Source organism: Amblyomma mixtum, chromosome 2 (genome assembly GCF_055824585.1).
Source record: "Amblyomma mixtum isolate Tamu chromosome 2, ASM5582458v1, whole genome shotgun sequence".
In the NCBI taxonomy this organism is placed as follows: domain Eukaryota; kingdom Metazoa; phylum Arthropoda; class Arachnida; order Ixodida; family Ixodidae; genus Amblyomma; species Amblyomma mixtum.
This window is the reverse complement of record NC_143013.1, coordinates 308,531,110-308,559,068: the sequence shown is the minus strand read 5'-3', so window position 1 is coordinate 308,559,068 and position 27,959 is coordinate 308,531,110. Positions and strand designations below refer to the sequence as shown.

General features: G+C 49.9%; 2 protein-coding genes across 2 annotated transcripts in view; one reads left to right on the top strand and one right to left on the bottom strand.

Annotated features, from left to right (window-relative positions):
• Positions 1–1,149: 1,149 nt before the first annotated feature.
• LOC149364893 (uncharacterized) lies at positions 1,150–17,965 on the bottom strand. The gene is made up of 4 exons (XM_089568766.1): positions 17,921–17,965; positions 9,819–11,268; positions 2,533–3,864; positions 1,150–1,856 (listed from the first exon to the last, which is right to left on the bottom strand). Exons 1-4 carry the CDS (start codon positions 17,963–17,965, stop codon positions 1,150–1,152), a joined length of 3,534 nt encoding a protein of 1,177 aa, XP_089424892.1.
• A 4,434-nt stretch (positions 17,966–22,399) lies between these two features.
• Prp8 (pre-mRNA processing factor 8) overlaps positions 22,400–27,959 on the top strand; it is a 43,687-nt gene continuing 38,127 nt past the window's right edge. The window contains exons 1-6 of the mRNA XM_089574844.1: positions 22,400–22,567; positions 23,838–24,104; positions 25,041–25,209; positions 25,600–25,764; positions 26,157–26,372; positions 27,401–27,613. Coding sequence (XP_089430970.1) covers positions 23,900–24,104; positions 25,041–25,209; positions 25,600–25,764; positions 26,157–26,372; positions 27,401–27,613 — 968 coding nt within the window. The 5' untranslated portion in view covers positions 22,400–22,567; positions 23,838–23,899. The remainder of the gene's footprint in view (positions 22,568–23,837; positions 24,105–25,040; positions 25,210–25,599; positions 25,765–26,156; positions 26,373–27,400; positions 27,614–27,959) is intronic.

The window sequence follows — 27,959 nt, the reverse complement described above, 5'->3', positions numbered from 1 at the left end:
TGAATCGCCCAGCGGCCGTGCCGAAAACGTAGCTGGAAGTCCCACTGGAACAAACAATTTGGGGGGGGGGGGGGCAGCAGATATCGGTGAAATGGTCCTGCGCGTCAGAGTGTCGCTTCCTCTCTGAGCAGGTGCCTAGTGCTTCAGGGGGCTTCTGCAATGTGGCAAGAAGTTAGGAAGCAGTGAAAAAAGTGGTTATATACGGAGAGGCGACAAAGCTATTAGAAACGATTCTCATGGTTGCATTTCCATTTGATACCGGATGCCCCCTTCGCACTTTAACCCGTTTGTAACTGTATTTAACTGTGAGGGACAACTAAGACAACAGAGCTCTTTAATCACGCGCTGGGTAGCAGCAAGCTGAAAGCCAATGCTTCGCGCATTTCCGCAACACCTCTTGCTCAACGCCCACAGGGCACAAGAACAGGCGGTGATGATGTTAAGACCAGAATCGTGACAATGTGACGCGTCAGTGGGTTCAAACGCTTCAAAGCACCGGCAAAGACTACCTAACGTGCGCGATATCAGTACTAGTCGCTCAGGCCAGCATGGGACCAGCGAAATGCGCACCATCGAGGATGCGACTCGTATTCCAGCTACTGCTGAGGCCAGCCATCGTTGCGTCCAAAGTGCGATGGCGTCTCTTAGCACGAAAGTCACTCTTACCACCACAAACAGCGTCGTCAAGCTACTGTACGAGGCTAAGGTCTGTTGAAAACACGTTGAAAACACGTAGTCATCGAAGGCAAGCAGAATGAGTGTCAGAAAGAGTGCCGGGCACACTCTACCGGTAAACACATTCGTACACTGCGCTCATGAACACTACTTCCTAAACACTACTTCAGAACCGAATGCATGATGTGCGGTTAGTTCCAAGTGATGCACATAGTGCGCGTTAAGTCACCATCTGTATGCGACATAAGTTTGTGTAGAAAAGCACTTCAGCCAGCTGGCTAATAATAACTCAAGCTGTCAGTCAAAGCAGTAATTGCCACAGAAAAGAAATAATTCAAAATAATAATAACGCAATAGTGTGTCATCAAGGAGGAACTTCAAAGACTCTGAAGGCTTACATTTTCACGCTCTTAATAAAAATAATATCAACATAGAACACACATCAATCTACACTACAGGAGAGCATATCGTAACTCAGCACCCCAGCCGCGGCGGCTCGGGGCATCCGAATGCGCGGGTAAAGTCTCGCGAACGGGCAGTTCTGTATCGGCAGGCGCCCGCCAGCAGTCCCATGTCCCCGCAGAGGCTATGGCAGAAGCGTAAGTAGAAAAACTTTCGGCTCATTCTCAGCCCCAGAGAGCCGTCCTCGACGACTTCATTCGGTGAGCTCTCAGCGGGGTCACCAGTTGGATTTCGTCTGTGCGCCTCCGCTGCCGTCCAAGCCACGTCCAGAGCCCAGTCGGCAAAGGCTAGGAGCTGGCCTTCGTCGTAGCCGACGCTCCTGCCGAAGAGTGCAGACGCCGCGTCGCGGGTGCATTGTATTCGCTGCTCTAGCGTGACCGGCTGGTCGGTACCCGCTTCGACGGCACGGGTGGCCAGAACCCAGTCGAGCAGCAGTCGGACACCTATGGCGGCGTAGTCGAGGCTGGGCACTTTGTCGTCGGCTATCAGCGCATCCGCGACCAGGAAGGTGGCCGGCACGGCCACAACAAACTGCTCCTGGTCGAGCTTGGAAAATGACAGCTCGCCCCGGAGTTGCCGCTCGACGGCGCCTTCTTCGTAGTCAGCGCCAACTTGGTCCCGGCTCGCATGGACGACATTGAGAAGGAACTGGTCGCCGTAGCCAGCGGAGGAGGACGGGACACGCGGTGGCCTGCCGTAGCCCGTGAGGGCGCTCTCGCCTGTGCATAGAAAAGCATTGGCGGAGAAATGGGAACAGGTTCTTAAATTCCAAAGCTCCAGCAAAGCTATCAAACAACTTCAATTTAGAAGGATAGCCTCGACCAAGAGGAATGTTCGGGACTCTCCTTGTGACACGAAATCTCCATCCCATGAGCTGTTGTGTGAAGCAGCTCAGAGATAGAGACATAATGGCCTTGTCACTGGGTTGACAAGCTGCAGAACCTTGTTCGTCGGTGTAGCGGCAATTGCTTGCTAATTTTCGAAGCAAGGCCTATTGCATATCATAAGTGAGAGAAGGTGGCACATAAAGACTTTAACGTAACAGTTTTGGTGAACAGTTGGTGACAATACCTCAATGAAATGGCTCTCCAAACGACCCGATGACACATAGTTACGGAAAGCACTTGCGACTACTTACGTGCTTTGAAGGCGGTAATTTGCATACACCGGACCCAACACTAAAGCCTAACATGACGCAACACAGTGAAGCTAGGATGCTATAGCCTGCATCATGTAGAGAAGGGAAGTACTGTGGTAGAACGTTTCGCACTAATATTTCGCCAGGTCACCTCGGTCACTCTCGCCGACGGTAACGCTCTCGTAATCACTAAATAAGCAGAGTCACGACTGGCGAGAGTATGCTACCCGAATGCTGATCGCTGGGGATGCGCTTACCGGTGATGGTGACGTTGAGCATCGAGAATTCGCTGCCGTTAATTGTCGCTGTCCTCGAGCCTTGAGAACGGTGAACAACTTTGACTTGCAGGTACTTTACCATAGTTTTGAAGGCGCGCAATCTCTCGTTCGTTACAAAGGTTGCAGTGATCCACTGCGGCAACAGATCCTTGAAGTAGGTTCCCGTGACCTGCAGGCACCTCTCCACGCTTTCAGTAGCTGCAGTTCGGCTTTCAGGTGGCTCTTTGTGGAAAAAGTGATCATACTTTAACACCTGAGCCAGCAGCACAGTTGACGCGTAAACGAGTGCGTGATGCATGGTGAGGTTGTCGTCAGATAGAATAGACATGATTTCGGCGACTTGTCCTATACCCCTTGCGAACACCATACTGTAGGGAGAGTAATTTGCGCCATATGAGCCTTGGTTGAGGGCGCTAACCCAGCTTGCACCAGAGAATGGGAGCTGCAAGTCTGCAGCTAGAGTCCTGGTGAACGGACCTGGCTCAGCCCGGGACCGCCACTCGTCGGCAGAAAGGTCAATGCGGTACAGGACATCTAAAAATTCATCATCGCCGGCGAGGACTTCGCTCCGCAGAGCTGAGTGCAAGAACTGCTCGACAAGTCGACTGGACTCGAGAGTAGAATGCAGGGTCTCCCCTATGTCCAAGAAAGTCTCGCCGCCCCTCAAAGTCACGCTGACGAAGCACGGCAGGCCAGTCTTCAAGCTGCTTCCCACGGCGAACTCTAGGAGCCTCTGTAAATCTTTCTGAGCGGTCATGTCGTCCAGAGGCACCCTGTCCAGGCCCATTTCCTTGATGATATCGGAAGCGTTAGCAACCTGGCTGTCACTTGCATGCAGAAAGGCGAGGCAGCTGCTATAGAAGGCGGCCATGTTGACCGTGGCATTGTCAAGGTCGCGACTTCGATGACTTTTTGAGACCTGCAAGACGCGGAGTAAAGCCTCGCCGATGCCCTGCGTATAGTTGTGCACGATCTCGCGCCGGTAACTGCGCCTCTTGAAGTCCAGCGAACGCCAGTTGGCGCAAGCGAAGCGGTCGAACTCGGAGCAAGGGTCGGCAGCCAGATCCAGCGCTGCTGTCATCACCATCACGGCTCGAATGCAGGCTATGCTCACGCCGCAGGCAGCGACCAGTTCCTCGGGCAGGCGCGTCTTACTGGGGCGAATTGGAATCTTGCGCACGACGAAGGCGATGAGGAAGGCGAAGAGGATCAAGATGGGGATTACGACAACGGGAGCCAAGAGGTGCTTGGCACTGGCCGCGAAGACTTTGTCCTTGGGTTTGGGGGCCCTGGACACTCGTCTGGGACGAGCTGCACGAGACAGGTGGGAGGTAGCTGAAGAAATAATACTACGCTGTGCAAATACGCAGCAAAGTAACTGATGACTAGGGAATACTGACGTTACACTCACCATAAAGCAAATGTTATCCCGTGGCGCTACCTATTGCCTACCTCGTGATTGTTCGTTCTTCAAAAAAGAAAGTGGTCAAAAAGAAAGCGGCTTTATCTAAAACTGCCACCGAGCGCTCGCTTGCGCATGAGGCGTGCTCGATTTTCCGAATCGCTGCAACTTCCAAGGACTCTCTCTTCAGCCTTGTCTCCCCCCTGCCGATGCCTAGAGTTTTCTTAATTTTTCTGTAGTAACGTTATGCGCAGACGCGAACTTTTTTAGCTTTCCCACGTAATTTGTGACATACTTCATAGTCTTCAACAAACTTCATCGTCTCGTCCGCATCTGTTTTAAATTCTGTCCAAAGGCGCTTCTCTCCCAGCAAGTGTATGTGACCAACTAGTCCGCGATTCTACTTTCCACGACCGGTACTCCGATGACCGATATCATCACGAAACTTTCAGACATCGTCGTTGCGTTGTTTTTAGGGTCGAGACGCTTGGAACTAAGCATTTTTTTTTCTTTGAGCTTATTTAAACTCTAGTCTTTAATTTTTAATTTGCTTTTGCGGCAGAACTACGACCACAATTCTGCGCGCAACTCTATCACGCCACCATGATGGAGCTACAGAAGGCCGCAAAAAAGCTGTTGGGTTGAAGTGCGGTAAGAAGTTTACTGAGCCCCTGTGACAACACCATGCGGCTGGTAAGGTTCCTCGCACGAGACAGAAAATTAACAGTTCACTGCTTCAACAAGCGTTGAAATCTCTTCCGACGAAAATTTTTGTGCTTCTAAACACCCCGATTCTAAACAAATGGCAGGAATGCTGCATGCATGCAAGTTTTACTCTTTTTCGGGATTATAGTGGTACGGGTTATAATCAGTAACATTTGCTGCTGGACCAGTTGGGCATGCATGTCACACTTCAAGAAATAAGGACGAGACAGGATATACAGAAATATACACCTGTCTGTATATACATCTACAGAAATATATACAGGATATACAGAAATATACATCTGTCTGTATATAGAGATACACAGACAGGACAGAACAGAAATAAGACGAGACGAGACGAGACAGGAGACGATACGTGTCTCGTCTCGTATGTTTTGTAGCGCCTTATTTCTCGGAGGAGGTCATAATCACGTGATCTGAAAATATCGCCATTGCCAGATTATATAGTGCACTGTATTTGGTCCGCACAGCGTCGCTATCAGGGGGGCGTTACGTTTTGCGTTACCTTTTTAGAGAGTTTTAGCAAAGCGTATACCGTGTATACCGTCACCGCTTAACGCAGCCGCCTGTGCGCCCGCATAATGCGCCAGTAAAGTCACTGGAACAGAGTTCCAGTAGCACTCTGTTCACTGGAACAGAGTTTCAGTGAACAGAGAATGAAACAAAGAATGCAACAGAGTTCCAGTGACATTACGCGCCAGGGGCCTGCACATGTTCCGTCGGCGCAGTCTGCGCATGTGCCGCGGTAAGCGGTGATAGTAGACACACATGCTATGCTTTAACACTCTAATGACTGCCACCTCGCTTAATAAACATGTGTAGAAAGTGTAATATAGAAAGTGTAATAGGTATGCGGACTTCGAGCCAGTACATCTCCTTCAGGCGCTCATTATTATCCTGCTGAGGAATTATTTTCAGTTGTTTCGAAGGAGCATGCCAAGGTTGGACAGCAGAGATACCCGCTCTCTCAAGTGATTCTTCCCAACGTGAATCAACAGCGCTTTCAGGGTCTAATTTGTAGTACTTCTTTCAACATATTCCGGTCGTAAGAACTGGTCGTGTAAACAAATAAGTACATTTCAGGCGTCTCAAAGCCCTCACGTTTGCAAAGCAAACGAAAGAAACAGACACACCAACCGGTTACATGCAAAAGCTTTCAACATCAGATATGTTTTAAGGGAGTAATTACTCATTGAAGTCCACCCGAGAGCAGCCATACGGCTGCAAAGGAAAGCTGCATTTCTTAGAAACTTCGTAGTTAAAGAAAAATTCGTTGTTCGAACCCGGAGCAACGAATCTTATTATACATCTGCTCCACCTTGGGGGATTCCCCTAAACATTTGACCAACCTCGGATATGTCCATCTTAAAAGCGACTCTCCGCATTGATTTCGCATGCCCGGCTTGAGTAAATGTATTCTAGATTTTTCCGATTTTAGCACATATTACTGCGCGAATTTTGGAGGCATTAAGCCTCGTAAAAAGAGGGTTTCATGCCATGTATAGGTACCGGCCAAAACTGCGGACGGAGCGCTTGAAAGAGATATGAACCCTACGGCGTCCCTCATGGCCCCAGTCGCTTTGGGACGATAAACCCCATAAACGAAACCAAACCAGGTATGAACCCTATGAGCTCAGCGACCGCGCGCTTTAACGCATCGAGTGAACAGATGCAAATGTTGAACCACGGCATAAGGCTGCTGCAAAGCAGATTCCTTGATACGCAAAAACAAACAGATCTGTGCCTTCGAAAAGTGTCGTGTCCGGTCGCTAAGTGTTGTGTCCCCTTGTTGCTTTTGTGTGTGCGCCCCCGCGTCCTCCTCCTAACGACCACTCGCATCCTCCTCCTAACGACCACTCAATCCTCCTCCTAACGACCGCTTGCCCCTCGTCGCACGCTGTCGCCGGATGCCCCCCCACGGTGCGCCCCCGCACCCTCCTCCTGTTCTGGGAAGCCACTCCCTCCCGTGGACGCTTCTCCACTCCCTCCTTTCTTCGGGCGGCCAGTTCGGCTCCTGCCTCGGTCGACGCTGGTCGCACCCTCATCGGCTTTAAATAAACGAAGTCTTAAAGTACCGTGTGCGTCTTTCGCTGCATTCAACACAGCGACCGGACACGACAGTGGCGACGAGGATGGGATGCTGCGTCGGCTCGATGACACCTTGCTGCTCCAGTTTGTCCAACTCTTTTTCAACTGAATCTCGGAGAGCAAACGGCACCGGCCTGGCCTTCAGAAATTTGGGTTGCGCGTTGTCCAACAACTCCAGTGTGACCGGGGGCCCTTCGTTTCCTGGAATCTCTTCCGAGAATACTCTTTCGTATTTCTCTTGCAGTTGCTCAACCATGTTCTGGCTCGGCGTCTGGTGTATGCCGCATATCATCACGCCTAGTGGAGAAAACCAGTTTCTCCCTAGAAGGCTTGATCCTGTGCCCTTCACAACAAGCAGAGGTAGCGTATGGGTCTGGCCGTTGTAGTTAACCTGCACGTTGGCAGAGCCCAATAGTGGCAGATTCTGTCCTGACCACGTTCGCAGGTGCGTGTCGTCTTGTTGCAGGGCGGGTGCGTCAGATGGCCATGAAGTTCGGAACGTGTCCTCACTGATCAGAGTACAGGCTGCGCCGGAGTCCACCTCGAACTTAATCAGCTGGTGATGTACGCTTACTTCTGTAAAAATCTTCGGTCGCGTGCCGAGATTCATGGTGTTCAGGTCGTACAACACAGATGGTGTTGCTGATGTTGTTCCATGGAGATCAGATAGCGGCGTATTCTCTGAGGCGTTGACGCTGTGATTAGGCTGGGAAGGTGACTTTATCTTGGCAAGTCTCCGTTTCGTAATGCATGCTCTTTCGATATGCCCTCGCTTGTGGCAAAAATTACACGTGGCTGACTGGAATCGACATCCCTGGGGGTTGTGTTGGTCGTCACACCGCCAGCAGCGTTGTGCCTTTTTGACCGATTTTACAACAACAGAAGGCTTGCGCACCTGGTTGCTTGTCTGGTGTACCGGCTCGGTGTTCCGGCGAATCCCTCTCTGCTGGTGACCGGCGCTCTCCGCTCGAACGGCGATGTCGTAAGCTTTGCTGAATGTGAGGTCCTTCTCAGCGAACAGGCGCTGCTGCAGTGACTCGTCACTCAGTCCGCACACAAATCTGTCGCGTAACATCACGTCCAAGGGAAGCATGGTGGTGTTAGCAGAAGAAGCTGCGTCTCCCTCCTGCCCGGTAGCTGTTGTCGACAGCGTTCCAAAATTGCAGTCGGCAGCGAGCTTCTTGAGCGCGGCTACGTAGGCGCTCACAGTTTCTACTTCCAGTTGATCTCGTCGTTGGAAGCGAGCCCGGCTGTAGACCTCGGATGGCCTTGGGTCGTAGTGCTTTTGCAGCGCTTTTACGATGTCGTCGTAAGACACTGCCGCTGGTGTGCTTGGCTGAATAAGGGCGCAGACAGTATCGTAGGTCTGCTCCCCGCACAGCGTCAGCAGGTTGGCCCTCTTCAAGGCTGGGTCTGTGATGTTGTTAGCTTCAAAGTAGAACTGAAGGCGTCCAACCCACGATGACCACGATGAGCCGTTGAATTCTGGTATCCGATTGGGAAACCCTCGCGTAGCCATGGCTTGTCAATAGCGTTGCGTAGCGCGGGTCGAATCCACTTTCTCGTCGCCACTGTCGTGTCCGGTCGCTGTGTTGAATGCAGCGAAAGACGCACACGGTACTTTAAGACTTCGTTTATTTAAAGCCGATGAGGGTGCGACCAGCGTCGACCGAGGCAGGAGCCGAACTGGCCGCCCGAAGAAAGGAGGGAGTGGAGAAGCGTCCACGGGAGGGAGTGGCTTCCCAGAACAGGAGGAGGGTGCGGGGGCGCACCGTGGGGGGGCATCCGGCGACAGCGTGCGACGAGGGGCAAGCGGTCGTTAGGAGGAGGATTGAGTGCTCGTTAGGAGGAGGATGCGAGTGGTCGTTAGGAGGAGGACGCGGGGGCGCACACACAAAAGCAACAAGGGGACACAACAAAAAGTAAGTCCGGATTGATGCAATCGGCCGATAAACTATCGAGAAGCGCGGTAGAGAAAAACGGGATTTTGACAGCACAAATTATGAAAAGGGGTTGCGGGGAGCATCAGTCCGCTATAACCAACGTTTCGGCAAGAAGACTTGTCGTCACCTCTCTCTCGAAACGTCGTTTCGTCGAATGTTGGCTAGCAGACTGAGGCTCCCCCTCGACCCTTGTTTTATGGGGTTTTAACGTTCCAAAGCGACTAAGGAAGGCTATGACGGACGCCGTAGTGAAGGGCTCTGGAAATTTCGACCACCTGGGGTTCTTTAACGTGCATTGACATTGCACAGTACACGGGCCTCTAGAATTTCGCTTCCATCGAAATTCGACTGCCGCGGCGATCGAACCCGTGTCTTTCGGGTCAGCAGACGAGCACCATAACCACTGAGCCACCGCGGCGGGTACAGTGGAGAAGGTATGAAATGATAAAACCCATATAAGATAATTTAATTTACAGATTTAATGTACGGTAAAAATCAAAGAAGGTGAGTAGGTAAGGGGAGGGGAGGGGGGGGGGGGGTGTGATGAGGGATCTTGAAAAATACAGCTCGGAGGATGGCAGTAACTCCGTGGCCTAATATGGCTTTCAGGCGCTGCGCGTAAAACACTTTGCATTCGAAATTTAAGAAAGGTGCATTGCTGGGATCACCGACACGTATTTAGATACAGTAGCCACGGATTACACAGAAAAATAAGGTGCGCTCGTGTTTCTTCTTGCCTAATTCCTAGTGCTTCACTGTCGTCAGAACTGGTAACCTCTGTACTCTTGTAAGGGCGCAATTAACTGATCCCGAAAGTGGCTTAATGAAATATATTGATAACGCTCGAAATCCGATTCTCATATGAGGGCGTTGTTACTCTTGTTTTCACATATGTTTGCAGGCCAGCAAGAAGTTCCTCAAAGCTTTTGCTAGTCTATCTACTGTAAGCGATAACTACTACCGCCCATTTAATTGACTAATGAACCAGGCACCTATACGTATATCAATGCACACTAGTCCATCGCAGAAACCGTTACTCAGTCTTCCCAACGTCATAGCTTTAAAGATTCACGTTAACTAGCTCATTGCGGCAATATGCAACTTACAGTCACGGCGGAGAGTCACGCGCGGCACGTCCGACACCTCGAGTGAGTTCTCCGCCGGCTTTGCGATGTGCACGCTGCGAGTCTCCTTGGACTTGGCAGTCCCCTCCTTGTCCTTGACATCCGTCTCCTTTTCCTTGCTCTGCGAAGTCGCCGTCGTCTTGAGTACGCGGCTCTCGATTGCAGACGTCGGCTCGTACGTTCCTTCCGAAGCCCAGCTGATGGCGGACATTCTCCTACAAGGCTGGGGCACCTCGTGCAAATCAATGGCCGGGACTTCTTTTGCGACGTCTCCTGGAGTCTTTCTGATCATTCCCTTCTTAAGAAGCGCGAGAATGGCGTCTCTATGGGGCGTCACACCACCTGCCATCTCGTGGCTTACCTGTGAGATCCAGGACTGACCCAAGGACCTCGGAATCTGCTTTGAGTGGCCAGACGACGTACTCGCCTCTTGCATCGGTATCGCATGCTCCGTCGGCGCCGCCTTGGTAGTCAGATCAGCACTCACGTCGTCGAAGCTTTCTTCTTCGCCGTGGGTACTGACGTCATCAGCGGTGGCGTTCTCTCCAGGTTGCCCATCAGTCGAGCGCTGCACGGCCTTGCGTCGGTAACTCCGTCCAAGACCGGGGTCACATGGTGGCGTAGAGTGGCCCTTTGCCTCCGCAGGTGGGCCCGATGCGTCGTCTTTGCCAGAGATCTCGCCGTTACTTACGGATTGTCCACTGCCTTTCTTCGAAGGTGGGACCACGTTGGTCTCCTTGCGGCTGGCAGCAGAGGGCGGGGCAAGGTTGCGGCCTGAGCTGCCACGGGTAAGACCCAGCTGGCTGGCGCCGACGCCAGTGGCGTCCGCCTGGATGCCCCGGACTGCTCTTGGAGACTTGCTTCCCGCATCTTCACCCGGCGCCATCACCCGGAATCGAGTTGCCGGCTTGCTGTCTGAGGTCTGAGAGAACTGCTGGCCTCGCCCACCCGATCGCGTAACATCTTCGCCCGACGGCTTATGGTGGAAACCGCGAGATGTGCTCAGGCCAGCACTAAACGGTAGGTCATCGCTGGCGCGTGTAATCTCCACCCGTTTCGGTCTTGGAGAAGGTGAACTCACATGTTCCTTCTGGCCTCGCGTCGACTCGAGGCGTTGGCGCCGTCCAGCACGACGTCTGGTTGGTCGCGGTGGCGACGTCACGTCTGAACGGCCGGTGTCGTCGCCGCTAAAGACAAGGGTGGTGATTTCGTTGGGAGCAGCCCACGTTGAAGACTCGCCCAAGGTTTCGGCCCCGGCAGTCGATGGGGATGTAATCTGAGATGCGCCGGAGGTCTTCGAGGGATCTCTGCGCTTCTTAGCCTTGGCCTTAGGCTTCTTTCGTTCAGGCTTCATGGATGCTGCTGAAGGGGGCCTCAGAAGAGAAGACTGCGACCGACAGCTCGAAAGGAACCTCTCTTCTTCTTCTTGCGCCTGCAGAACGTGGCACGTTCTCACGAGGAGCGAGACGAGCTGCAAATAGCAAATACCGACTTGATTAATGCGGAAAATTGGGCGTGTTGGTACATGACTTGAATAAATAAATAGCAGCGCAAGGAGACAAGGACAAGAAGAGACCGACTGCCAGAAATTCACTGGTGTAAATGAATTTACTCGGGGAAAAAAAACTGTAACAGAGTGAAAAAGATGAGTAGACAGAGCAACAATTCGGGGGGAAAATATGTAACCTCTGTGCATCCCTGTTCAAATGCTTGATTAGAAATTTTGTGCGCAGCAGACGGAAGTGCAAAAATTATGGAGTCGCTTAGTGACCTTAAAGGGAGACTGAAGCACTTTTTCTGAAAATCGGGCTGGCAGCGGCATCCTATAGTTCTTCATGCTGTATACTGGAATATCGCATCCAAATAAGGCAAAAACAAACGCGAATTGCATTTTTTAGCCGAAATATGCGGCCTGTGCCGTGGGGCACGCCGCGCGGCGCGCCGCCGCCCGTGATTGGTCAAGAGAGGTCGTGACGTCACTTTGAGGACTGGAGAAGCTGCCGATGGGGATCTGGCGCTGCGTTGAGGGCAGATCTCAGCTTTCCGTGTCGTTGTAAAAGCGAATACGGCGACTATTTTTTTTTTTTTTACTGACCACCGAAGAAAAGGATACTACAGTTTGCTCATTCCACGTATCGCCTGAAACCAAAATAGACACAAGCAAAAAATTCTATGTCTAGCACAAGCATACGCCAGCGTCAAAGACGAGATGCAGACCATGCGCAAAAAGGTGCGAACACAACCTCGGCTCGTATTCTCGGAAAGGAAGGGGTGCGAACAATATTCAAGTCAATTATCACTACCGGACGCCTCCTGGCTCGCCCGGAAGAGCGTCATCCTAAAGAAAAGGCCCAAAGCACTGTGTACAAAAAATCCTGTTCTCAGTACCCGGCGTTCCAGGTTGGGGCAAGAAAGTATTTCAAGGAAACGATGAAGGAGCACAAAGTTGGTGTCAAAATTAGCGAAGCGCAGTGGCCAAGTACTGCGAGGCATGTGACCACAAGATAGTGACGCAATCATGGTGCGCTGGAAACCAAGCCAAATACGCGCACAAATACGCTTCACTCCTGGCGCGCTCTGCAGATGCCAGAAAATATTAATCGCTGCCTCGGAAACGTTCGCCCTTCCTAGATTTGCAGTTTAGGTTCAGTGAAGTAGTTGCCAACTATATGTGTGTTTAAAAGCCAAACTAGCTGCAACTCGCCCGCTGCCACAACTTGATGAAGAAACCGAGTAAGGTTGCGGTGTTTTTTTGCAAAAACTCGGTTGGAATTCATTTCTCTCATAAATTTGCATCCGAAATCAACGTCGAACGCTTTCATTTTAATTGCTTAGCTAGGATTAAACGAAATGCCGCATATGAAGAGCTTCGATGCTTGCTTGCTTTGCTTTATTGTGCTTTGCTTGCTTGCTTGCTTGCTTGCTTGCTTGCTTGCTTGCTTGCTTGCTTGCTTGCTTGGACACGTCGAACCGAGTATAAAATCACTAACCGAGTCTTGCTGAGCACGTCTCAGGTGGTCTGACCGCACCTAAGCTGAGGAGAGCGACACATGCTTAAGCCTCTATAAGGTTTCTTCAGGGGCTAAGTGAGCATGTTTCTGCTTTTAAGAGAGGCGCTTCTTCGAAATGGTGACACGCCTCTTATGCGCGAGAAAATCGATGGAACTGTGTCATGATTCAGCCGCGCCTTTTCGACAGAAATCTCCAGAGATCACACTAGGACAAGCTCTGCCTGTAGCCGCTCTTACGAAAGTGTTTCGAGCAGAGTAAGCTTGCTTTAGTCGGCTTGAATTCTTCGTCACAGCAGCGAGTGGTTGCGCTGCGAGCGTATTATCTTGCGGAAAACAGTGGAAGACGACACAGTCGCGGCCGTAGATGTTCGTGGACATGAACGCAGAGTAGTACCTGTTGAATCTGATTCTCAAGGTCGGCTGACACGCTTTGTACGTCACAACGCACGCAGTACGAGGAACAACGCATGCAGCCCGAGAAACAACGCGCGCTGAAAGCGCGCTCGGGTGCGCCGAAGCATCCCCGGCTCCTCAACATGACGTCACGCTGGCCGACATAGACGAGGTTTCCCTCTCCGCTGTTCCCCTCTCCTGCGCTCGCGCGGGGCGCGGGAAATTTAAACATCTCGGTTTTAATTGGTGATTGCGCCATTGTTTTAGCCAAAATCGAAAAAATAATTTCACAGACGTCATCAGCAATGACACTACTTCAAAACCCTAGAAGGTTAGCTGATTCCAAAACCGCCTCAGTATCCCTTTAAGAAGGCAATGCGTTAGCGATGTGTTATGAATCTATTGCATGCGGGTATAGAAGTTGATGAAGATGGCGACATCGAAATCACAGCGCGAGAAACAGGCAGTTAAACATGTGGGGCGTTCGCAGTGGACACGCAATTCTCGACGAACTCCGCATACACCCCGTTGAGGAGGTGTGTGCAACATCGCATTTACCGGTCTACATTACTAGCAGACTATAAAACATGCTGCCAGGCAGACGCAACGCTCGGAGGAAGGCAAGGGCTCAGACCCTTGAGAAACAGTACAAGAACGAACCACAAGCAATGTACAGGTGCAGTCAAAAGTAAATGGAAGGTGATATTCACGAAAAAATTTAATCATTGGCACCCCAATTCATGCATCCTTGAATACATATGGGCAGCCTGATTGTGATTTTGCGAATTGCACTGTGCACCAACAAGCATGGACCACTATGATGTAGATTTAAAGAAATTAATTTTTTTTTGACAAAGTCGCCTTCCATTTACTTTTGACTGCACCTGTACGCGGATGCAGCTCAACACATCAAAGGCGGAACATAGCTGGCATGTATGGCCACTCCAAAGTCATCCCTCATTCACGAGGCAGAGCAAGTAGCTATCGGACTGGCCATCGCGGATCTCCGCACCAAAACTATTCGAAGCGACTCTAAGAGCGCCGTTCAAAATTTCTCCAAAAATTTCCCCAAGCGCGCTCGCAAGGCGGATTCTGTGCAACCGAACTCTCGATCACAACATCAATCTCGTAGAGGTTCCGGTTCACGCGGGTAACTCCGGAAACGAGGGGGTCGACCGCCTTGCCCGAGGTTTCACCAACCGGGGGACAGGAGACCTCTCGGAAACGGACGCGCCCGACGAGGAAATTCTTAGCCCCTACTGATTGTGTTTAATTTCAAAAGACGAATACGACCCTGCATGCCCGCACTGCGGTGACGGAACGCACGCCACCCAAGACCTTATATTTTGGGAATGCGCTAGCAAACCCCCTCTGACGACGCTCTTGCCAGCTCCTTGAGCGGAGGAATGGGACAAGCTCTTGGCCAGTTCAAGAAAAAAATTACCTGAGGTTTCATCATCATCATCACCATCAGCCTGACTACGCCCACTGCAGGGCAAAGGCCTCTCCCATGTCCCTCCAATTAACCCTGTCCTGCGCCAGCCGCGGCCACCATATTCCTGCAAATTTCTTAATCTCATCCGCCCACCTAATTTTCTGCCGCCCCCTGCTACGTTTGCCTTCTCTTGGAATCCACTCCGTTACCCTTAAGGACCAGCTAAACCTGAGGTTTAGCTCTGGTTAAACCGGGCAAGTTGCGTGAGCAAGCAGCAACTGTTCTGCCCGAGGCGAACGAACTTATTTATTCCCCATTTCCCTCCCGCTTCCTCTCTCCTCTCTCCACATTCCGACACATGCGCGCGACTAGGCGCACGGCAGCGGCGGCGGCGCAGCGATGGTCCTGCCGCCTGGTGGAGCGCGGCTGAAACGGTTGCTATGGCAACGGTGCTCCATCTGCGCCATCTGTCTGACCTCGCTGCGGCTGAAGGTCAACCGTGGCCACCGCCGGGAGCAACACGACGGCTCGAAACCTGGCGCAGTATGGCTTACGCAATAAAAACCCATAGCTGGCCCTCATCACGCGAGCTCAAGAGGTCATCCCCGACTGGAGGCCACCCTGGACTCACCCTAGCCTCAACTAATCCAGTTTAGTTTAGTTTAGTTTATGGGGTTTAACGTCCCAAAGCGACTAAGGCTATGAGAGACGCCGTAGTGGAGGGCTCCGGAAATTTCGACCACCTGGGGTTCTTTAACGTGCACTGACATCGCACAGCACACGGGCCTCGAATTTCTCCTCCAAAGAAATTCAGCCGCCGCGGCCGGGATCGAACCCGCGTCTTTCGGGTCAGCAGCCGAGCACCATAGCCACTGAGCCACCGCGGCGGCTCAACTAATCCCTTTCCATTTGCGGCAATATAGATGTAACCACTATCACCGCAGTGGCCAGCAAAGCTGATATGATCGCCCCGCATCGGGTTTTAATCCCGCGGCGCGACCACAAAATATTTATTTATTTATTCATTTATTACGTCCTCCGACCACTTGACACTCTGACTACCCCTGCTTCACTTGCCCTCTACGCTAGCGATGTCCGTACTTAGGCCTCTGTCAAGGGGAAAAAAAAAAAAAGGCACTTAAGACCAGAGGGCTTCAATAGAGGATATGGATGAATCGTGGTTTAGAGAAAACGAGAGCAGAGATAGAGGTATACCGAAGGGTGGAGAGGTCGGAGAAGGAACATGTTTGCGGACTTCCCTCCGCACCGGGAAATGGGACGGGGACAGGCGTATTCGTGTTTACAGTGCATTCAGCCCTCCCACGGTACTCATGACGGCGACCGCATTCACGGCGGCATGGAAGGAAGTGAGACGGCGTTGCTGATTTCTGAGGCAGCAGTACTTAATTAAGGCAGACAGACCGGAAGTGATACTGCATTAATATGCAAACGTCCACTTTATTAAAAGAGTGGATACGCCTACATTTTTCGTCTATTTTCCGAGTGATGGGCGACCGGCAACGGCATAAATTCGAGGGACGACGTGTTTGACTGGTTTGGACCTCTGAGATACCGCTGTTCTATTTTCTTCTCACCTTTCGCGATGTTGTTACCGAAAAAAGGTACGCCGTATGTGTAGCCCCATACCTCTGAACCAGCTACAGTCGAGCCACTTATAACGAACCTGACGGTATCTAGGATTGCGTTCGTTGTATCCGATGTTCGTAGTAAATGGACTACCTGCTTCATAGCCAAAAAGACTAAGTCCTTTAAAAGCGGCGTTGACACCTTAATCTCTACATCATGCGCGTCTACAGTCGAGCCCACTTATAACAGCCGCAGATATAACGAACGCTCGCTTAGTACGAACGAGGGCGGTGCTACCGTCAAAATATATATTGGGGCAATGGCACAGTGTCTCACATAGAACGAACTGTTGTGGCCTCAACACTCGGTTAGAGCGAACGCGAAGCTGTCGGGCCCCCGTAGTTGACCGAGCCGGCGGTGTTTGGCGCGGTTTCGCTCGACTGCGAACCCGCGACAGGCGAATTTCGCGCACTTTGTGTTCCCCTCGCGTCGTTGGCAACGCGTCGTTGACACGCAGCTGGCCGGACCTGACGTTGCCTGGGACGATTTCGTTTCTGCTGATGATGACGCCGACATTGCGGAGCCATGCACTGACGAAGCTATTGTGCGTGAAGTGCGAGCCCTTCCTGACTGCCCAGAGACCGACGAGGACGATGACGAGGATGCTGCTCTACCGCCGGTTGCTGTGAACGCTTCAACCGCGATCGGTTACATCGCGTTGCTTAAAGAACTCGTGTGCAGCAGAGGCCTTGGCGATGAACATATTACCGCGCTGGAAAAATTAGAAACGGCAGTGATGCGATCAGCTTTGAAGAAGCAGACATTCATCACGGACTTTATTCAAAAATAAAGTTAACTTTCGTCTCGCTTGCTCTTTTAGCCCGTATTATAGGCGGTCCATTTACTACGAACTTTGGATACAACGAACAAATGCCGCGTGACGATCAAGTTCGTTATAAGTGGGCTCAACTGTATTTCCTCAAAGCAAGCCCTATCGCGGCGCTTTCCAGGCTCTCCAGGGCGGTCATGTTCTCGTCGCCAAGATTCTTGCTGCCAACAATTTGCTTTAGGTTGTGTGATAAAACTAATCGCGGTTTGGTTTATTGGGGTTTAACATTACAAAGCAACTCAGACTATGAGGGACGCCGTAGTGAAGGGCTCCGGAAATTTCGACCTCCTGGGGTTCTTTAACGTGCACCGACATCGCATAGTACACGGGCCTCTAAAATTTCGCCTTCATCGAAATTCAGCCGCCGCAGCCGGAATCGCACCCGCGTCTTTCAGGTCAGCAGCCGAGCACCGTAACCACTGACCCACCGCCGGCGGGGCCTCAGCCACGAAAGTAGCGTAGCACGCGCGCGCAAAGAATGCATCAGCTGCACTGTCTGTTCTCTTGCTCTGCCTGCACGCTGCAGCATAAAAGGTGAAGTAGCCTGGGCATGCGACGCATACTACGTCACCAGCGTGGCCAGCAGGGCATTCAAAATTTTCACATCGCTGCAGTTAGTTGAGCCACTACCATGCACATTAATTTCACTTTCTACCCTGCCACTATCTCGCTCCCAGCACGCTTCTGCCTCCATCTGGGATGCTTCTCCCAGCTGGCGCACACGCAGGCAATGATTGAGGGCACCGGGGCAAGCTTGGCCGGCGGTTACCTGCAGTTCCAATGCCACCTTTTTCTCGCTTTTCTGGGCCGACATGTTCTTTCTGGGCTGTGTCGCGGTCGCTGAGAGACGCACTTCGATCTCCGCGCTAAGCTGGAAGCACGACTTGATCAGGTATTGGAGCCAGTTTACGGCGCCTCCTCGTTCGCTATAACCGAATGGCACGGCCACAGTTGTTCGGTTTATCTGAGAGGAATTGCGATTGCGTTGACGCATATTTTGGCGGTAGCACCACGCTCGTTCGTATATAAGCAAGCGTTCGTTATGTGTGCGGCCGTTATAAGTGGGCTCGACTGTACTGCAACCTCTACCACTCACGAAGGTACTTTTTCACTGTGTTTTGGAACTGCTATTTTCGACGGGGTCCGAAAAACATTACGTGCATGAACTTCGGTGGGTAATAACTAAAAACAGCAATGCACTTCCTCATAGCCCAACGCTGCGGGCGACCATGTGCGTGAACTCTCGACGAGAGAGCCTGTGCCAACGCGCATGTGCTGAATGTTGCACATTTCATCCGGCGGCGATTGGTCATATTCCTTCGCTGGTATACAGGCCTTAATGGGCAATCCGGCAAATTTTGCGCCGTGCCTAGGTTTTACTGGAATTCTGTAACGACTCGTCAGGGCTGCGTACTCATCCTCAGTAAAGAGAGAGAGAGAGAGAGACGACTTTATTCACACCGACATGGGCCTCGGGGCAGGGGCTCAGCCAGAGGGAGGGTCTCCCCCTTGCCGGCCCTCCTGCTCCGTGACCGCAGAGAAGGTCTTGGAGTAAGCCTCCTCCGCCAGGCGTAGGACGATCTTTTGTACATTCGCATTTGGGCTGCTGATGTAGGACCCCCAGGCAACTTGATTAAGGGGATCAGTCTGTTTAGCTCCCGGAGATTCGGGGCATTGCCAGATTAGATGATTTTGACTCAGAGGTACGTTGCAGGGATTGCAAGCCTCCGGGTCGCCCGTAAGCTCATTATGCAGAGTAACATAAGGGAAGAAGCGATTGGCCTGAATTTTTCGCCAGGCCCTACATTCTGAGGGTGTTCGGGACCTACCTGGTGATGGATAGATCTTTCGGCCTAGTCTGGGAGTCTCAGAGAGCTCCTTGTAGGTGATGGGGGGTCTTTGTCTTCGGGTAGCGGGGTCTCTACGGCCGCTCGGGTGTATACTTACTTCTCGAGCGAGGCGATGGGCAGCCTCACTGCCTGGAACCCAGATGACTGAACCTCCCAGTTTAGTGGGTGCTTCCTCAGTAGACTGGCCGCCTGCCTGGAAATTAGGCCTTTGCCGAAGTTCCTAACAGCCGCCTTATTATCTGAGAGAATAGTTTTGGCTCTGGTACCTGTACATGCTAGCGCTATCGCAGCCTCTTCAGCTATCAAAGCGTTACGCGTATTAATGGATCCAATTACCTTCTGGGAGTGGTTCCCATCTACCACAGCTATGACTGCGGCCCCTTCTAACCCGCAGGCAGCATCGCAATAGGCTAAATCCCGAGGAGGGTATTTCATTAGTTTACTTTGAATAAATTTTGCTCTATGCCCCCTTCGTTCCTTGTCATGGATAGGGTGCATATTCTTGGGAATCGGTGCAATTTTCAATAGTTCCCGTGTTTCAAGCTCTAGTATTTTTCGGCCAGCTACAGTGGAGTTGAGCCGCGCCAGATCTGCGCCTCCCTGACCGCTTTGGCAATCTCTTCCCAGGTATTATGCATTCCCATAGCTAGAAGCTTCTCTGTCGAGGAGTTGGGGGGGGGGGGGGGATGCCTAAAGCCCTTTTGAATGACGTTCTATCATTATGTCTAACTTCTCCGCTTCTCCAGGATGGAGATTGAGAAAGGGAGTGACATAAGCTATCCTGCTGATTATGAAGGCACGAACCAGCTTTATTAGGCAATGTTCTCTGAGGCCTTTGTTCCTGGGGGAGATTCGCCTGAATATCCCCGTTACTTAGTCGATATACGTCTGAAGCTTTTTAAGGATAGTGGTGTTTTTCCCATTCTGCTGTAGGAAATACCCCAGAATCCTAATGGTGCTGACTCTTGGTACCGTACTCCTTCCCACGTATACCTCCATTGGTTTATGTAGGTGCGGTAGGCGAGATTCTCGGGTTAGTTGTGCTTTGCTGCACATTGAGAACAGTTCAGATTTCTGAGGAGAGCAATATAGTCCTCTATCTAGGGTGTAGTTCTCAACTATAGAGGCCGCTTCTTGCAGTCTATGAGAAATATCGGCGCTGGAGCCTCCTTCGGTCCAAATTGTGATGTCGTCTGCACAGATGCTATGTTTGATGCCTTCTATTATGTTCAGCTAGGACGAGAGATCTTTCATTGCAAAAGTGAAAAGTACGGGCGAGAGGACAGATCCCTGGGGCGTGCCTATTGCCCCGGTACTGATGGGCTCGGATCTGAGTCCCACAAAGCTAACTTCAGTTTCCTGCAGGTGAGTGAATCTTTGACATAGTTGAAGCACTTGTTTCCCACTCCAGCCGAGTTGAGGCCTTCGAGAACCGCTCTGTGCTGAACATTATCAAAAGCTTTAGTGAGATCAAGTCCCAGGATTGCTCTATATGATTTGTCGTCCTCGGGAGCATCCAGGATGTCGTGATTTATTCTGAGCATGACATCCTGGGCACTTAATCCCGGCCTGTACCCTACCATCTCCACTGGCCAGAGTTCCTTGGTTTCCATATGTCGAGAGATTCTGAGTTGGAACACTTTTTCCATGAGCTTTCCCAGACAAGAGGTGAGAGATATGGGCCTCATGTTGGATAGTTCAAGTTCCTTGCCCGGTTTAGGAATAAGGGCCTATTTGGAGACTTTCCACTCCTCAGGAAGTTCAGCCCCTTCCCAAATTTTATTCATTAGTTCGCTACTGAAGTGTAAGGAGTCATCGTCCATATTTTTAAGCATGGTGTTTGTGATACTGTCTGGTCCTGGAGCAGATCTCTTTTTGAGATCCTGCAGGGCCGGCATAATTTCCACCATTTCAATTGGAGCATTTATGGCCTCATTCTCGGGCCCAGTATAGCTAAGTAGAGGAGGGCCGGAATCCTGACATGTATATGTTGTCCTGATTGTATCCAGCAGCTCCTCGTTTCCTCCTTTGAACTCATGCTTGATCTTAATCTGGTCTAGTCTGGTACGTTTTTTGGTGTGATTGGGATCGATGAGGTAGCGGAGGATAGCCCAGGTCTTGGGAAGGCTCATGTTTAAGCTCATTTCATCACACACCTCGGCCCAGCTCCTTTCGGACAGATTGGCTGCGTACCGCTCAATTTCCTTATTGAGCTTAGCAATCCCCCTTCTGAGATTTCTGTTCCATTTCTGAGTTTTCCACCTGCCCTCCAATTTCCTCTTGGATTTAATAAGATTTAAGAGGTGGTTGTCTAATTTTGGGACTTGGAGATTCGTCGCCTGTTCTTCCGTAAACCAGAGATCTTAGCCTATTTGAAATCGGCGCCACCCGAAGTCTTAGGCACACTAGGCACCGTAGCGCCCTCTCTTGATTGTTGGAGAAAAATGAATCACTGAAGACGGGCTTGACGTCCCGCCTGTTCTCAGATTTCAGGTAGTTACGTGCAGTGACCGAACGCTCCGCGTGTGCTCCAGCTGTTTCGTGCTTGGTGTGGTGCGCGTGTGTTTTTACTGTGCTCTACAAGACCTTCACGCGCGTGCGACCTGTATATATGTTATTATGTTAATATGTAAATAGTTTTATTACCAGTGTACCTCTCCCCCTGTTCTTTCTACTATCCCCTCACCTCTTTTATTTCACTTCTACACACTGCCTGCTATCCTTTATTTCTGCTGCCCCAGCTCAGGTGCTTCCAGCAGCGATGGCAGATGCCGGGGCTATAATAATCATTTCCCTTCCATTTCATATTAACTCTATATTCCATTTACCATGTATAATTAAAACCACTTACTACTACTACTACTACTACTACTACTACTACTACTACTGCTGCTGCTACTACTACTACTACTATATTTTTACAAACAGAGGAGGCATGAGAGGAGGCGCTGCTGAAGGTGAAGCGGCTAAAGTGGGAGTCGCGAACAGCCATGTTATAGTTCACTGTAGCCATGTGGAAGAAAGCTTTGTATGGCTAGTGTTCTTGAAGGCGTTGATTTGTAAGCGTGGCTTGCTTATGTAAAGCCGCTGTGCAAGACCTTGTCGTTAAGTTTGCGCGTCTTGCCTTTGCATCCAAGTCTGTCTGTGTTCCGTTTACTTTCGAATCGACTTGTAAATACCGCGCTTTGATTCATGATCCAGAGGCTATGAAAACAAGGCCTGCATCGCCGTGATATTAAAATGCAAAATCACTTGAACTACACTTTTTTTTTACCTTTCTAAGCAATAAAAAAGGTCTTCTTGAAGCACAAGTATTTTCTTTTCTTTTTTTAACAGCCACGGCCTTAGAAGTGTTAGGGCAGCCTATCGGCTGTGACAACAGCAAAGGTGCCTATCATCATCAACAAAGTGCGCATCGCAACAGAAACGTTGACTGCGCGACGCCGGTGTTTTACGTTTTGTGATTTCGCTGACCGTGTAGCATTTTGCAGTGGCATTTAGTTTGTATGCCGCGTAGCAACATTAGATTTGCTTCACTATGACCTACAACTGCGGGACCTGAAAGCGTAAGTCCTAAAAAAAGACTCAGCCGGAGTTTTGGTACTCTTGTCCGTAACGCGCATCGCGCGCGTGCATTATCTCGCCTGTGCCTGCCTGCACCCGCTCAACTCGATAAAGTCTGCGCACGTGGCAGAAAAAGTAAACGGGAAGGCACCTGTTGAAACATACTGCAACTAGTAAAAGCTGTTAAATATCCATCTTTGTTAGTGGGAGCAAGAACCGACGAGTAGGCCTAGTAATGTGGCGGTGCTTTCCAGTCCGAGGTGTCGCACATAACAGCCCTCACTTGACGCCGTTTGCACGGGAAGGTTTTAGTAGCGGTTGCTCTTCTCCGATCACGTCAGTGCCGTAATTCCCGGTAGAGTTCTCATCACGCAGTCGTAATGTCCACCGATCTGCCGGGTTGGTGCATGCAGCGTTCTAATTTCATTTGGCGTTGCCTCTTGCCTGTGGTGTTCGTCTGCCTGACCGTCACAAACGTGTTATTATTTTTCAAACGGTACTTTTACGATGAGTAAAGTCTTCCAAGTTAACAGAACTGCCTGAATATCCGCACTTGCAGTCCATGGCAGTCCCGTCGCTAGATGTTTCCTTGGTTTGGAATCGATCTGTTACAGAGTTATCGCTCTTACACAGATTTTCCTCCAATGATACATGTTCTGCTGTAATTAGATGCCCTCACAATGACGTTTGCATTGGGCGATTGTTTATTGTGCACTTTGGCGACAACCTACTGCTATGAGTAACACTGCCATTGGTTCCTGTCCATTTATATGTCTGGGGATTACTGTTAGCCTCGCAGAGGCTGTTACAGGAGAGGGAAGAATGAACAGAATAGTAGAGTAACCATTTGCACCATTTTATAGTTTCGAGGGGCTGCTTTTTTAATAGTCACAAGTTTCATATTGAAAAGTGAAGAAATGCACAAAAAGACCTCCAGTTTTTGGCGTAGGCTGAAAAGTAGTCACACATTGCAGTGCTGTAAGTTACGTTGCTGGGTGCTATAGTGGCATATTTGTTGTTTCCATATGCCAGCACGGCAGCTGTCTGCAAAACCATTGCTAGTTTCTGAAATGGCTCATCTAAAAAAGTCATGAAATGAAATGATAAGGCCTTCACTGTTCTGATTAGGACGAAAGGGGGCCCTGCATAGCAGCTTGCTGTAGGTTATGTTGCAGGGCGCAGTATTGGCATTTTTCAATTTACATAAGTGAACGCGATAGCTCTCCGCGAAACCATTGCTGGTTTCTGAAGTGGCTCCACCTGTGTGTGCAGCATAAGCAGCGGGACAGGCAGCTTCTCGTGAGGAGGAGGAGCGCCCGCAGGCAGCAGGCACAATGGCGGGCCTGCCGCCATACATGCTGGGCCAGCCATATGTGATGGGTGTGCTGGCCCAGCAGCAGGCCATGGCGGCCCAGCTGGCCGCCCAGGTGCATGCCCAGATGCAGCACCAACACATGCAGCAACAGCAGCAGCTGCAGCAACAACAGCAGCAGCAACGCCAACAGGAGGTGATCTCAGAGGAAAAGCTGCAGGAGAAAGGTGGGTACAAGTGGCGTTCTTGGCGGCACATCTTCTGGCCCTTGTATGGCACTTTTGTTCATGGTCGCAACTGACTATAGTTGGGTACAACTTGAGAACGAAGCAACTAATGCCTTACAAAGGGGGCTGTGTGACCATTAGCATCGACCATTTGCAATGATGTCGCAGTCAGTCACCTTGCAGGTGCCACAGTGGCTAGCAAGTGCAAGGCGGTTGACCGCGACTTCCTGACGTGACATGACACGACATGACATTTGCGGGGCAATTAGATTAGGACAATACCAATAACACATTTATGTAACAGCCGATTTGTATCTAAAGCACAATACAGAGCTGAAACCCCCCTATGTAATGCCCGAAAGGGCCCTTAGGGTAAATAAATGAAATGAAACTAGACATTACATGAGCTTGTCATACCAGTAGTCTTCCATGCCATCTGACAGCAAGAATTAGGATAGGCTTGGGATGGGTTCCAGCATGAGATTTTCTTAGTGTCTTAGAATGAAGAAGTATAAATGCTTTTGGAGGGAGTCAGCATTTTTTGCTTCTCACAACAAGTTGCTCAAAAGCTTCTGATTAGTGGGAAAGGACAGGACCATGTTTGTTGTCCGCCAGCTTTGTTATGGAACAAGATGAATTAGAAATTAGAAAAGCTGTTCCACAGTTGAACGATCTCAGCTAAGATGTAAAATCCAGCTCTTTTTTTTTTTTTTTTTTTGCATGCCAAAGTCATGAAATTTAGAGGTTGTTCTTATCTTTCAAAGAGGGAGGATAATTGAGGCTTAGGGTTTTCTTTTTTTGACAGGGAAGAATGAAAACAGTTTGTCTACTGTTCATGGCTTTTGGTTCTCATGAGCATATCGTGCAACAAATATGTTATATGTTAGACTCGTGAACAGTGGTGGTCACTTTTGTGCCTGACTTGTCTTCTTGCAGCCCGAAAATGGCAGCAGCTGCAGTCTAAGCGATACGCTGAAAAACGCAAGTTTGGCTTTGTGGATGCACAGAAGGAGGACATGCCGCCAGAGCATATCCGCAAAATCATCCGAGACCATGGCGACATGAGCAGTCGCAAGTATCGGCACGACAAGCGCGTTTATCTGGGGTGAGTGCTACACGGCTGCTTTGTGCGTGTTGCTGTAGCTGATGTTTTTGTCAAAGCAGTACAAATGGTGCTTTGTGGAGGCAGGAAATCCTGCCTTTTAAGGTTTGCCATGACTCTTGTGCTGCCTTTCATGTATCATGCTTGAAATTTACGTAAAATATAGTAACTGTTGTCAAAAATGGTGATGAGCAATTAATAGCAGACACTTACCCAGTGTCTTTTTCTCACGTTATGTTGATGCCTTGAAATGAACACTGAAAACTGCTGTTATCAGGATTAAGTGCTTTCTGTGTTATTTCACTCATGCCTGCTTCTTTGGTATCGGTACTTGGATTTCGTACTCACGTAACTAGGCCCTAATGGGTTATCTTTGGAATTTTTTTGTTTCAGGGCCCTCAAGTACATGCCACATGCGGTACTGAAGCTGATGGAGAACATGCCCATGCCTTGGGAGCAGATTCGAGACGTGAAGGTTCTCTACCACATCACTGGCGCCATCACATTTGTCAATGAGATCCCTTGGGTCATTGAGGCTGTCTACATCGCTCAGTGGGGGTGAGGAAGAGCATGCTTTCCTTGTGTCATTGCTGTCTGGCCTCCAATGTTTTGTTCTTTGTGCAGTTGTACCTTTTTTTTGTGGTATACTAGAATTCTGTCTATAAATCTCATTTGCTCCCACTTAAAGAAAAATAATGTAGTAACATATGTTGATCTCGTGTATTTCTTTCAATTTCGACCTTTTCTCTTGTACATGCTGCAGTGCGCCTGGGTGAAACCAGCGCTTTTTTAGCATTAGGTCTAGATGGGCCAATTGCATGTTTCGCATAATTTCGAGATACTGTTTAGTGCAAGTTTGTTAGCTACGATGTCATGTGTGTGCATTATCTGTCGCAATGCCCATAGTGCTGCCTTCAGTAGGTGACCACTCATAAACTGCCTGTGTGCAGGAGCATGTGGATCATGATGCGTCGGGAGAAGCGTGACCGGCGACACTTCAAGCGGATGCGATTCCCTCCCTTTGATGATGAGGAACCTCCGCTGGACTATGCGGACAACGTGTTGGATGTGGAGCCCCTGGAGGCCATCCAGATGGATCTGGACAATGACGAGGATGCACCTGTCTGCAAGTGGTTCTACGACCACAAACCCCTCGCCGAGACCAAGTGCGTGCTGAGCTTGGCTTTGTTGTCACCATGGGCTGTGGTGTATTGCTTGGAGGTTGGGGGGGACGTTTAGTTAAACCCATTGTTCCTGGACAGATGATCAAAAGCTGGACGGCATTTGTTCAGCAACTGCTGAAATTATTGACACACTCGCTGCATCATGGGTCACCATTGGATCAGATCACATATGCCATCTGTGTGGCCTCCAAAATAGAGTTTGTTCGTTTTGTGCAAAAGTGATATCTTTAAGAAAAATTGAGGCAAAAAGAACTTTGGCTGCAAACTTTGGTTGCATCAGGCTTGCTGTGACCCACTGCGCACCGTAAGAAAACAAGTGGCACCCAGTGTTGCATGGGCCACATAGGCAGGGGTGTGTGAATATTTAAAATTTCAAATATGAATGTGAGTTTGTTTGATATTCGGTTCATATTCGATTAAAAATATGATATTCAAGAATTTCTGAATTTCAGAAATTCGCGAATATTCGCCAGTGATCGAATGGCGCACCGACTTTCATAGAATCGATTACGACGAAACCACAATATCTGGGCAAGTTATCCGGATCGAGTTTAAATTGTCAAGAAAGCAGTATAAAGGCATCCTCTTTGCTTTTTTCTCCGTCGTTCATCGTGTAGGCCAATTGCATTCAGATGTTGCTAGGCTTGGACGTCGTGCGACTCTGCAAGTGGGCTTTCCCACATATGACTCATGAAGTGAACAAGAAATGAAAAAAAGAAAAAAAAAAACGAAAGAAAAGAAAAATTCAAAGCTGAAGCACTATTTACCTTATTGCACAGAAGTAAGTGGTGGCTGGCAGAAGTAGAAGAAAAGAACCAGGGCTTTACAACAGTGAAGTTGATACAAAGAAAATGCAAATTGTAGGTGTGAAGTGAACTATGTTGGGGTCATTTTTGTGGCACACAAAATTTTGCTGATGAAAGCTGGGCTTGTAGATTAGTTTCCAGTGGTTATAAAAAAAAACACTTTTTTCCACTGCATCTTTCTCTTGGACCCTGCCCTTCCATCAGACACATGAATGGTGTGACGTACCGCCACTGGAACCTGACGCTGCCCCAGATGGCTACACTCTACCGGCTGGCCAACCAGCTGCTCACTGATCTGGTGGACGACAACTACTTCTACCTGTTCGATCTCAAGTCGTTCTTTACGGCCAAGGCTTTGAACATGTCCATCCCAGGCGGGCCAAAGTTCGAGCCCCTGATCAAGGACATGAACCCAGCGTAAGGAAGCCCCGGACATTTGCTTTCTTTCTTCTGTAAAGAAGCACACTTAGCGTTCTTGTTTGCTGTCTGAATGTATAGCTGTTTTTGTTCTCTTTGGGCCACACGTATTGAAGTTGTTTGGACTAGTTCAGTTTTTTAGGCTGATTTGAAGTATCTGTTCGTGTTGTCAGTATGTCTGTTAGTTCTCAAGATATGGCTCATTATTAACATGTGACTAGATAATTTAAAGTGCAAGGAATACATTGTTAGAAAAAGTTTTCTGATCAAACCAATATTAGTTATTTTATTGCATGTTGAAGCTTAATGTTGATAAGACTGGTTAACGAACTTTCTAAATAATCTG

Excerpts from the sequence above, each read along its gene's own strand:
- LOC149364893 (XM_089568766.1), bottom strand. The coding sequence starts at position 17,965 with ATGTCGGCCCAGAAAAGCGAGAAAAAGGTGGCATTGGAACTGCAG. Across the intron at positions 11,269-17,920 it reads AGGTGGCATTGGAACTGCAG|GCGCAAGAAGAAGAAGAGAG; the intron begins GTAACCGCCGGC and ends CACGTTCTGCAG. Across the intron at positions 3,865-9,818 it reads CGTGACTCTCCGCCGTGACT|CTCGTCCCAGACGAGTGTCC; the intron begins GTAAGTTGCATA and ends TGTCTCGTGCAG.